Genomic DNA, 12,782 nt, shown 5'->3' with positions numbered 1-12,782 from the left:
GAGCATTCGTCTGTCTAGTATCAAACACCGCACATGTGTGACAGACACCACATCACACCGGGGCGGCACGGTGGTTAACACTGCTACCTCACAGCTCCAGGGACCCGGGTTCGATTCCCGGCACATTCTAACCTACACATCCCGGGACACTCAGGGGCAATTTAACACGGCCAACGCACCTAACCAGCACGTCTTTCAGACTGTGGGAAGAAACCGGAGCACCTGGAGGAAACCCACACACAGACACGGGGAGAACGTGCAAACTCCACACAGACAGTGACCCAAGCCGGGAATCGAACCTGGATCTCTGCCTCTGTGAGGCAGCAGTGCTAACCACTGTGCCACCGCCAGAGGCATTAACAAGGCCTCTGTGTAAATTAGCTGTATTCCAGAGTGGCTCTTGAGGACATTAATTTCTAATGAATGTGCACAATCTTAAATAGCTGCAACGCATGTATTGATACAATGAAAGTTGGTGGATTCCAGCAAGGAAGTTAAAGTGTAAATTAAAGTGTATAAGTCAGTGTGGTGTATAAGCCAACCTCCATTTTCCCAGCCCCAAAAGTCATGTTTTTGCATTTACCTTGACGCATAGACGAACCCCCTCTTCAGCTACGACACACTACAGTCATATGCGGCACGGTGGCACAGTGGTTAGCGCTGCTGCCTCATAGCGCCAGGGACCCGGGTTCGATTCCCAGCTTGGGTCACTGTCTGTGTGGAATTTGCACATTCTCCCCGTGTCTGCGTGGATTTCCTCCGGGTGCTCCGGTTTCCTCCCACAGTCCTTAAGAAGTGCTTGTTAGGTGCATTGGCCGTGCTAAATTCTCCCTCAGTGTATCCGAACAGGCGCCAGAGTGTGGCGACTAGAGGATTTTCACAGATTTTAAAGTTGGCAGGCTGTAATTACTGGATCAGCACTTGGATGTCCATTAATGAGATTAATCTGCGCATTTCAGAAAAGTAGAATATATTTAAAAGGCATGAAACGTTTAAATGAACAAAGAACAGTACAGCACAGGAACAGGCCCTTTGGCCCTCCAAACCTGCGCCGTCATATTATCCTATCTAGACCAACCGTCTGTATCCCTCTATTCCCTGTCTGTTCATGTGTCTATCCAGATAAGTCTTAAATGTCGCTAACGTAACTGCCTCAACCACCTCACTTGGCAGTGCATTCCAGGCCCCCACCACCCTCTGTGTAAAAAACTCCCCCTGCACATCTCCCCTGAACCTTTCCCCCCTTATCTTGAACCTGTGCCCCCTTGTAACTGTCATTTCTGCCCTGGGAAAAAGCTTCCAACTGTTCACCCTATCTATGCCCCTCATAATTTTATAAACTTCTTTTAAGTTGCCCCTCAGCCTCCGTCTTTCCAGGGAGAACAATCCCAGTTTATTCAATCTCTCCTCATAGCTAATACCCTCCATACCAGGGAACATCCTGGTAAACCTTTTCTGTACTCTCTCCAAAGCCTCCTCATCCTTCTGGTAGTGTGGTGACCAGAATTGGACACAGTATTCCAAATGTGGCCAAACCAACGTTTTATATAACTGTAACATAATTTGCCAACTTTTATACTCGATGTCCCGGCCGATGAAGACAAGCATGCCGTAAGCTTTCTTCACCACCTCTTCCACCTGTGCTGCCACTTTTAATGGTCAGTGGGCCTGTACACCCAGATCCCTCTGTGTGTCGATGCTCCTGATGGTTCTGCCATTTATTTTATAGCTCCCACCTGAATTGGACCTACCAAAATGCATCACCTCACATTTGTCTGATTTAATTCCATCTGCCATTTCTCCGCCCAATTTTCCCGTCTATCTATATCCTGCTGCATTCTCTAACAGTCTTCATCGCTATCTACAACTCCAGCAATCTTAGTGTCATCCGCAAACTTGCTAATCAGACCAGCTACGTTTTCTTCCAAGTCATTTATATATATTACAAACAGCAGAGGTCCCAGCACTGATCCCTGTGGAACACCACTAGTTACAGACCTCCATTCAGAAAAACACCCTTCCACCGCTACCCTCTGTCTTCTATGGCCAAGCCAGTACTGAATCCATCAAGCTAGCTCACCCCTGATCCTGTGTGATTTTATCTTTTGCACCAGCCTGCCATGAGGGACCTTGTCAAATGCTTTACTAAAGTCCATCCACAGCCCTTCCCTCGTCAATCATTTTTGTCACCTCCTCAAAAAACTCAATTAAATTAGTGCAGTTGATGTTGTCTACATGGACTTTAGCAAGGCCTTTGACAAGGTACCGCATGGTAGTTGTTGCATAAGGTTAAATCTCACGGGATCCAGGGTGAGGTAGCCAAATGGATACAAAATTGGCTTGATGAAAGAAGACAGATGGTGGTTGTAGAGGCTTGTTTTTCAAACTGGAGGCCTGCGACCAGCGGTGTGCCTCAGGGATCGGTGCTGGGTCCACTGTTATTTGTCATTTATAATAATGATTTGGATGAGAATATAGGAAGCATGGTTAGTAAGTTTGCAGATGAAACCAAGATTGGTGGCATCGTAGATAGTGAAGAAGGTTATCGAGGATTGCAGTGGGATCTTGATCAATTGGGCCAGTGAGCTGACGAATGGCAAATGGAGTTTAATTTAGATCAATGTGAGGTGATGCATTTTGGTAGATCGAACCAGGCAGGACTTACTCAGTTAATGATAGGGCGTTGGGGAGAGTTACAGAACAAAGAGATCTAGGGGTACAGGTTCATAGCTCCTTGAAAGTGGAGTCACAGTTGGACAGAGTGGTGAAGAAGGCATTCGGCATGCTTGGTTTCATTGGTCAGAACATTGAATACAGGAGTTGGGACGTCTTGTTGAAGTTGTACAAGACATTGGTAAGGTCACACTTGGAATACTGTGTACAGTTCTGGTCACCCTATTATAGAAAGGATATTATTAAACTAGAAAGAGTGCAGAAAAGATTTACTAGGATGCTACCGGGACTTAATGGTTTGAGTTATAAGGAGAAGCTGGATAGACTGGGACTTTTTTTCTGGAGCGTAGGAGGCTGAGGGGTGAACTTATAGAAGTCTATAAAATAATGAGGGGCACAGATCAGCTAGATAGTCAATATCTTTTCCCAAAGGTAGGGGAGTCTAAAACTAGAGGGCATAGGTTTAAGGTGAGGGGAGAGATACAAAAGGATCTAGAGAGGCAATTTTTTCACACAGAGGGTGGTGAGTGTCTGGAACAAGCTGCCAGAGGTAGTAGTAGAGGCGGGTACAATTTTGTCTTTTATAAAGGATTTAGACAGTTACATGGGTACGATGGGTATAGAGGGATATAGGTCAAATGCGGGCAATTGGGACGAGCTTAGTGGTTCAAAAAAAAGGGGCGGCATGGACAAGTTAGGCCGAAGGGCCTGTAAAACTCTATGACTCTAGTGAGACCATAAGACCATAAGACCATAAGACATAGGAGCGGAAGTAAGGCCATTCGGCCCATCGAGTCCACTCCACCATTCAATCATGGTTGATTTCAACTCCATTTACCCGCTCTCTCCCCATAGCCCTTAATTCCTATAAGAGCGTCCCTTGTACAAAATCATGCTGTCTGTCGCTAATAAGACCATTCAGTTCCAAATTTACAAGGGGTTTGGATCACAAGAAGAAGGAAGTCTTGCTATAATTGCATAGGGCTTTGGTGAGACCACACCTGGAGAACTGTGTGCAGTTTTGGCCTCCATATCTAAGAAAGGATATACTTACATTGGATATGTCGCAGCGAAGACTCACCAGATTAGTTTCTGGGATGAGAGGGTTGTCCTATGATGAGAGGTTGGGTGGAGTTTAGAGCAGTAAGGAGTCTCACAACAGCAGGTTAAAGTCCAACAGGTTTATTTGGTATCACGAGCTTTTTAAGTGCTGCCCCTTCATCAGGTGAGTGGAGAGTTGGGTTCACAAACGGGGCATATATAGACAAAGACTCAATCGCAAGATAATGGTTGGAATGCTAGTCTTTACAAGTAATCACGTCTTTACAGTTTAAAAGAATGAGAGGTGAACTCATTGCAACTTCCAAGATTCTGAAGGAGCTTGACAGAGTAGACACTTGTGAAGTTGTTTCCCCTGGCTCGAGAACCGAGAAAACGGGGGACATATCCTCGGGATAAGGAGTTGGCAATTCAGCTCTGAAGTTCAGAGAAATTCTCTCACGCGTTGGGGGTTGTAAATCTCTTTGCAGTTTTCCAGCCCAGTGGGTTGTGCACGGATTTTACGCACGGCTGGGCTGATAGATTTTCAACCTGCCAGGAAATCGAGGGAGTGGAAAGGAAAGTGCGGTTGAGACAGAAGCTTAGCCATGATGAATGTAGAGCAGGCTGCCGGGACGGAGAGCCATTGGAGCCTCGCTGGCCAGAATAACACGTTTCTTGGGAGCTATGTTTCCAAATCTCATGTTGACTGATGTATGATTTTTTTTTTTTGTCTGTGTTCAGATACGTCGCTGTCCAAAGACCGCAGCCCCAACAAAGCAGGCAACCTCTTGGACACTATGCTGCTAGGCCAGATCCCTGCAGCCAATCCAAAACTTGAAGCATTGGAGACTGCAGCAGGGTTGAGCCCTGAACCCAGAGACTTGGGTAGGTTTAAAACTCCGTCCCAGTAACAAATCAGCGGCTGTTGTTTTGTGTATCTGTGACTTCCATTTTATGGACAGTGATCACAGCCACTTTGGCAGCCAGGTCTGCTTCGCTGTTCATCACGGGAAACTCCTGGAAAAATACAGGGCAAACAACAGGAAGTGTGAATGCTAAACGTCTGAAATAAATTCCCTCAGGAGACTCCGCTAGCACTCAGCAGGGTTGCAGTATCTCTGAAGAGGGAAAGAAAAATATGGATGGATGTCCCAGGTGCAACCTAAATGTCAATTGATAAGGCCAGGCACCAAATGGTGGCACGGCGGCGCGGTGGTTAGCACCGCTGCCTCACAGCGCCAGGAACCCGGGTTCGATTCCCGGCTTGGGTCACTGTCTGTGTGGAGTCTGCACGTTCTCCCCGTGTCTGCGTGGGTTTCCTCCGGGTGCTCCGGTTTCCTCCCACATTCTGAAAGATGTGCTGGTCAGGGTGCATTGGCCGTGCTAAATTTTCCCTCAGTGTACCTGAACAGGCGCCGGAGTGTGGCAACAAGGGGATTTTCGCAGTCACTTCATTGCAGTGTTAATGTAAGCATTCTTGTGACAAATAAGAATTTGGGCGGCACGGTAGCACAGTGGTTAGCACTGCAGTTTCACATCTCCAGGGACCTGGGTTCGATTCCCGGCTTGGGTCACTGTCTGTGTGGAGTTCGGACATTCTCCACGTGTCTGTGTGGGTTTTCTCCCACAGTCCAAAGATGTGCGGGTTAGGTTGATTGGCCATGCTAAATTGCCCCTTAGTGCCTGAGATGCGTAGGTTAGAGGGATTAGCGGGTAAATATGTAGGGATACGGGGGGTAGGGCCTGGGTGGGATTGTGGTCGGTGCAGACTCGATGGGCCAAATGGCCTCTTTCTGCACTGTAGGGATTCTATGATTCTATGAAATAAATAAACTTAAGTATTTGATTTGATTTATTGTTGTCACATGTATTAGTATACAGTGAAAATTATTGTTTCTTGCGCGCTATACAGACAAAGCATACCATTCATAGAGAAGGAAATGAGAGAGTGCAGAATGTAGTGTTACAGTCATAGCTAGGGTGTAGAGAAAGATCAACTTAATGCAAGGTAGGCCCATTCAAAAGTCTGACGGCAGCAGGGAAGAAGCTGTTCTTGTGTCGGTTGGTACGTGACCTCAGACTTTTGTATCCTTTTCCCGACAGAAGAAGGTGGAAGAGAGAATGTCCGGGGTGCGTGGGGTCCTTTTAGTTCATTTTTAGTGGGGTACAATTGAAAAGTAAGTTACGTTAATCTTGTATCAAACCTTGATTAAACCACATTTGGGGTGCCCGGTTGTCATATAAGGAGGATAGCGAGGATGTGGAAACAGCGTACAGTTCTGAGACTGGGAACGCGAGGTTATACCAGTACAGGAAAGGTGAATATCAAGGGGCCGAGTGGCCTATTTCTCTTCCTAACTAATATGTTCATAACAAAGAAAAGAAAGATAGAGGCTGTGAATCATAGAAGCTCGAGAGTGGAGATGTGCGGGGGAAGTTTTTTCACGCAGAGGGTGGTGGGGGACTGGAATGCACTGCCAAGTGAGGTGATTGAGGCAGTTACATTGGCCACATTTAAGACTTGTCTTGATAGACACATGAACGGGGAATAGAGGGATATAAGCGGTTGGTTTAGATAGGTAATCGTGATCGGCACAGGCTCGAGGGCCGAAGGGCCTGTTCCTGTGCTGTGCTGTTCTTTGTTCTCTGCACATAGAGGCCATTCGGTCCATCCAGCCTGCACCAACAACAATCCTACCCAGGCCCTATCCCCTGTCACTCCATACTTATTTAATCCCTGCTAATCCCCCGACACTAAGGGGCAATTTAGCATGGCCAATCAACCGAAATGTTTGGACTGTGGGAGGAAACCGGAGCACCCGGAGGAAACCCACACAGACACGGGGAGAACGTGCAGACTCCACACAGACAGTGACCCAAGGCAGGAACTGAACCGGGATCCCGCCTTCCCCCCCCCGACTATCCCTTTAGCCCCAAGAGCTGTATCTAATTCCTTCTTAAAATCGGGTGGCACAGTAGTTAGCACTGCTGCCTCACAGCACCAGGGACCTGGGTTCGATTCCCGGCTCGGGTCACTGCCTGTGTACATTCTCCCCATGTCTGTGTGGGGCACTGGGTAGGTGCATCGGCCGTGCTAAATTCTCCCTCAGTGTACCCAAACAGGTGCCGGAGTGTGGCAACTAGGGGATTTTCACAGTAACTTCATTGCAGTGTTAATGTAAGCCTACTTGTGACATGGATAAATAAACTTTAGAAATCACACAATGTTTTGGCCTCATAAGGCCCTATATAACGGCAAGACCCTTCTTCTTCAAGCAAGCTTGACCCCTGTGAATTGTCTTTTGACCCCTGTGAATTGCGCCCTCCTGTGTTAAAGGCACCACATGAACCTAAGTTGTCTTGTTGTTGCAACATGTTAAAGATAAGTCTTGAGGCCAACCAATCAAAGGGTTCAGCCAGAATTGAAAAAGTTAAAGTTTATTTGATTTGTCACGAGTAGGTTTACATTAACACTGCAATGAAGTTACTGTGAAAATCCCCTAGTCGCCACATTCCGACACCTGTTCGGATACACTAAGGGGCAATTTAGCGTGGCCAATACACAGAACCTTCACATCTTTGGACTGTGGGAGGAAACCGGATCACCCGGAGGAAACCCACGCAGACACGGGGGGGGAGAACGTGCAAACTCCACACAGTCAGTGACCCGAGGCCGGGAATCGAACCCGGGTCCCTGGCGCTGTGAGGCAGCAGTGCTAACCCGCTGTGAGGCAGCAGTGCTAACCCACTGTGCCACCCCAGAACTGCGACATTGTTTCGGAAAGCTGCAGTTCTTTTGAAGTGAGGCGTTTGGTGTAACTAAACAATCGCTGCGTTCATAGATTTATTTGCTAATTGGTAGGTATTGAGATGTCTGAATGACTACCTTTCTGTAAGTGTGGATCGCAACCAGTTCCACCAGCAAAGGAGAACCCTGTTTTCTTTTCTCTCTCAAGAATTAATCCGTGCGCTGCTCTCTGCACCGTTAGCTAATGTTTAGCCAGACATTCACAGGGGGCAAAAGGCAACGCAAATTGCATTTCTGTGATTATTAGCAATTTAAATGAATCAGTATATTACAGGATGAAAAGACACCAGCTGCTCCTTTTTATTAACAAATTAAACAAGTAAATTCCACCTTTATGACACTCCATTTGAGATGAGAATCTATCGTTTGCCTTTTAATCGCCTGACTTTGGTTGTCAGCTCGAGTAGCCCTGATCGCAGGTTAGTGGTTCAGGACTGATGCACGTTGCCGATGGATTATTTTTGCCAGTTTTAACGTCCCGGTTCGGACTTCGGATGCAACATTTGATCGAAAACCCCGCCTGTTGCTCATGCGAAGATTCCAGGGCACTCTGCAAAGAAGAGCAGGTGTGTACACCCCAGCGCCCTGGCCAATGTTTATCTCCTGGCCAACTTTACCGAGACGCGTTGTCTGGTCAGTAACGTCTCGGTGCTCATCTGTGGAATCTTGCTGTGTGCGAATTGGCGGTCGCCGCAGTGACGGCAATTCAGGAATATTCCATTGGCGCTGGGAGGTCGGGAAAGGCAGCACCTTTTGCGTTCACCTTGTGGGCTGGGGAGTGGGTCGGGTTCTGGCTTTGGCTGAATCTTTCTGCAGCTGTGTTGTCGCGTCAACAGGAAACTGTTAAGTTTCAGCTGCAAGACAGAGCGTACACTCATCGTATTTGGCACGGGCAGCGAGAAGCTTGATGTTCAGGCCTTTTGTATAGCTGCCTATAGTGGTCACTCTCAGACAGTGATGGGGGGTGGGGTTGCGTACGAACACCATTCTGCCAGGTTTATCCCTGTAAATTGCGACTCTGCGTACCATTGGCAAGTCATGTTTCAAGGAGCAGCTGTACTCCTGTAGCTGCAGCGTATTGGCCACTGCACGTGCAGGATTTAATTGCCTCATCACCCTGGCAACAAGGAGTGTCTGAATGCTGCTGCCATCTTGGTTGGTGTGCTAGCGCACCCTCGCATAACAATCATCGTGCATTGACCCGAACAGGAACCGGAGTGTGGCGACTAGGGGAATTTCACAGTAACTTCATAGAAACCCTACAGTGCAGAAAGAGGCCATTTGGCCCATCGAGTCTGCACCGACCACAATCCCACCCAGGCCCTACCCCCATATCCCTACATATTTACCCGCTAATCCACCTAGGACTCTAAGGGGCAATTTTAGCATGGCCAATCAACCTAACCCGCACATCTTTGCACTGTGGGAGGAAACCGGAGCACCCGGAGGAAACCCACGCAGACACGAGGAGAATGTGCAAACTCCACACAGGCAGTGACCCAAGCCGGGAATTGAACCCAGGTCCCTGGAGCTGTGAAGCAGCAGTGCTAACCACTGTGCTACCGTGTCGCCCACAACTTCATTGCAGTGTTAATGTAAGCCTTGTGACTAATAAATTAACTTTAACTTTTTTCGCTGTCACCTGGTGACATTTTCAGTTTTGACGAAGGGTCGTCCACACTCGAAATGTTAGCTCCATTTTACTCTCTCCATAGATGCTGTCAGACCTGCTGAGTTTTTCCAGCATTTTCTGTTTTTGTGACCTTTTCTTGTTGCCCGGTTTAAAGTACCAGTTTTATTTCCTACTGTAAACGTACTGTCGAATTGCATTGTGGGACAGGGGTGCGAATGGCTTATGGCCTTAGCAGCAGGCAGATTTAAACCCGACCAAGATTAGAGGCCCGACAGTGCAGAAGGAGGCCATTCAGCCCATCAAGTCTGCACCGATCACAATCCCACCCAGGCCCTGTCAACGTACCTTTACCCTAGCTAGTCTCCCTGACACTACGGGGCAATTTTAGCATGGCCAATACACCTAACCCGCACATCTTTGAACCGTGGGAGGAAACCGGAGCACCCGGAAGAAACCCACGCAGACATGGGGAGGACGTGCAAACCCCGCACAGACAGTGACCCAAGCCGGGAATCGAACCCGGGTCCCTGGTGCTGTGAGACAGCAGTGCTAACCGCTGTGTCGCCCTAAAGATTGAGTTGCCATTAGTGCCATATCTTTACTACCTACAGTCTGAGTGCTGACAGATGCTCGTCAGGAAATCCCGACAGATCAACAATATCCACCTGCATTTGTATAGTGCCTTTAATGTCGTAAAATGCCCCAAGCTGCTTCGCAGGAGTTCCTGAGTCAAAGGGGATGTTCGGACAGATGACCCAAAGCTTGGTCAAAGAAGTCGGTTTTAAGGAGAGTTCACCTCTCACCTCTCTTTCCTTTAAGGCACTCTTTAAAACATAGAAACTAGAAGCAGGAGGAGGCCATTCGGCCCTTCGAGACTGCTCCACCATTCATTATGATCATGGCTGATCATCAAATTCAATATCCTGATCCCCCTTCCCCCCATATCCCTTGATCCCTTTCGCCCCAAGAGCTACATCTAATTTCTTCTTGAAATTGGACAATATTTTGGCCTCAACTACTTTCGGTGGGAGTGAATTCCACACATTCACCACCCTCTGGGCGAAAAAATTTCTCCTCACCTCAGTTCTAAAAGATTCTACTGGCCTTTATAGTGCGGTTATCATTTTGAGAGACAGTACCGACTCTCTGCTGTATTCACCTATGCAGTCAGATCACAGAGAGCAGTTTTTTGCATGTTTTCTGTAAATCAAAAGAAAATTTATGAGAAACCCCCTTAATTTGACATTTAATAACTGATGAGGTACGTAAATTCTGAATCTCGCAAACAGTCCAATTAGAGTGCTTAATGAATCATAGAATGCCTACAGTACAGAAGGAGGCCATTCAGCCCATCAAGTCAGCACTGACCACAGTCACACACACGCCCTCTCCCTGTAACCCCACATATTTACCCTGCTAGTCCCCCTGACACTAGGATCAATTTACCAGGGCCAATCAACCCAACCCGCACATCTTTGGACTGTGGGAGGAAACCCACGCAGATACAGGAAGAATGTGCAGACTCCACACAGACAGTCACCCGAGCCGGGAATCGAACCCGGGTCCCTGGCGCTGTGAGGCTGCAAGTGCTAACAACTGTGCCACTGTGCCGCCCTGCTTGTTTTACATTTCTAGTTTTTGGAATCCCACTCCAAGGATTTGAGCATGTGATCCAGAATGACTCTCCACAGCAGTACTGAAAGAGTGCTGCACTCTCATGAGATGTTAAATTAAAGCCACGTCTGCCTTCTCGGGTGGACCTGAAAGACACTGTGGGAGAGTGGGGGAGCCGTCCTAATGACCTCACCAATATTTATCCCTTAGACATTGCTGAGAGAAAGATTAGATCTGGTTAGTTACCCCATTGTGTGAGCTGGCTCTGAGCAGATTGGCTGTAGTGTTTCTTTCATTACAACAGTGACAACACTTCAGAAATGCACTTCATCAGTTGTAAAGCACTGGGGAAGTCCTGAGATGAAAGGCACTATAGAAATGTTTAACTCCTGATCTCCAGCTCACACTTCTTGGTAGCTGGTTAAAGCTGGGTGGCACAGTGGGTTAGCACTGCTGCCTCACAGCGCTAGGGACCCAGGTTCGATTCCCGGCTCGGGTCACTGTCTGTGCGGAGTCCCCATGTCTGCTCGGGTGCTCTAGTTTCCTCCCACAGTCTGAAAGACGTGCTGGTTCGGTGGATTGGCCATGCTAAGTTCTCCCTCAGTGTACCCGAACAGGCACCAGAGTATGGCGTCTAGGAGATTTTTGCAGTAACTTCATTGCAGTGTTAATGTACGGTAAGAAGCCTCACAACATCAGGTTAAAGTCCAACATGATTTGGTATCATGAGCTTTCGGAGCGCTGCTCCTTCATCAGGTGAGTCACTCACCTGATGAAGGAGCAGCGCTCCGTAAGCTCATGATATCAAATAAACCTGTTGGACTTTAATCTGGTGTTGTGAGACTTCTTCTGGTGCCCACCCAGTCCAACGCCGGCATCTCCACATCAGTGTTGATGTAGGCCTACTTGTGACTAATAAATAAACTTTACTTTAAATGTCGGGACCACTGGATTCGTGGGCGTGCATTATTTATAGACAGAGGTGGTCACAGGCATTGTCTTTGCCATTTCTTTTGGTAGTATTTTATTTCTGCGCTTGGAATCCAACAGTTCAATCTGGGAAAGGTTTGTGGGAAGCACAGAATGGTCAGAAGACACGGTTCTTTCATTTCAACAAGTGCACACCAAGCAAAGTGTGCCAATCGTAATTCTCCATTCCAAAGTTCCCATGGAAACCAACCAATATTCTTTCATTGAAGGCTGAGGGGGGATCTTATAGAGGCATATAAGATAATGAAGGGGCTGGATAGGGTAGAAGTGGAGAGATTCTTTCCACTTAGAAAGGAAACCAGAACTAGAGGGCACAGCCTCAAAATAAAGGGGGGGTCAGTTTAGGACAGAGATGAGGAGGAACTTCTTCTCTCAGAGGGTGGTGAATCTCTGGAATTCACTGCCCACTGAAGTGGTGGAGGCTACCTCGTTGAATATGTTTAAGTCACGGATAGATGGATTCCTGATCGGTAAGGGAATTAAGGGTTATGGGGAGCGGGCGGGTAAGTGGAACTGATTCACTTCAGATCAGCCATGATCTTATTGAATGGCGGGGCAGGCTCGAGGGGCTAGATGACCTACTCCTGCTCCTATTTCTTATGTTCTCACTGAAACGAGATTGTTATTTTACATGGGGGCCGCACAGTGACGCAGTGGTTATGACTGCTGCCTCACAGCGGCAGGGACCCCGGGCTCAATTCCCGACCTCGACCACTGTCTGTGTGGAGTCTGCACGTTCTCCCCGTGTCCACGTGGGTTTCCTCCAGGTGCTCCGGTTTCCTCCCACAGTCTGAAAGACGTGCTGGTTAGGGTGCATTGACCCGAACAGGCACCGGAGTGTGGCGACTCTGGGAGTTTGACAGTAACTTCATTGCAGTGTTAATGTACGCCTTACTGGTGACTAATAATAAACTTTACTTACTTCTGTAGTGCTAAACAATGTCAATCATAAATGTGGAGCAGAATGGACTTGGAGAAGTTGTTAGAATCTTACAAAAAATGCAATCTATTTTTTCAACATTC

At 47.7% G+C, this 12,782-nt stretch overlaps 1 protein-coding gene across 1 annotated transcript in view; it reads left to right on the top strand.

Moving 5' to 3' along the window:
- Positions 1 to 12,782, top strand: part of LOC144507808 (sterile alpha motif domain-containing protein 1-like) — an 84,049-nt gene that overhangs the window by 47,815 nt on the left and 23,452 nt on the right. The window contains exon 5 of the mRNA XM_078235122.1: positions 4,456 to 4,599. Coding sequence (XP_078091248.1) covers positions 4,456 to 4,599 — 144 coding nt within the window. The remainder of the gene's footprint in view (positions 1 to 4,455; positions 4,600 to 12,782) is intronic.

The sequence above is a fragment of the Mustelus asterias genome, chromosome 19 (genome assembly GCF_964213995.1).
Source record: "Mustelus asterias chromosome 19, sMusAst1.hap1.1, whole genome shotgun sequence".
NCBI lineage: Eukaryota > Metazoa > Chordata > Chondrichthyes > Carcharhiniformes > Triakidae > Mustelus > Mustelus asterias.
The sequence above is the reverse complement of the archived record's forward strand: the minus strand, read 5'-3'. Positions and strand labels throughout refer to the sequence as shown.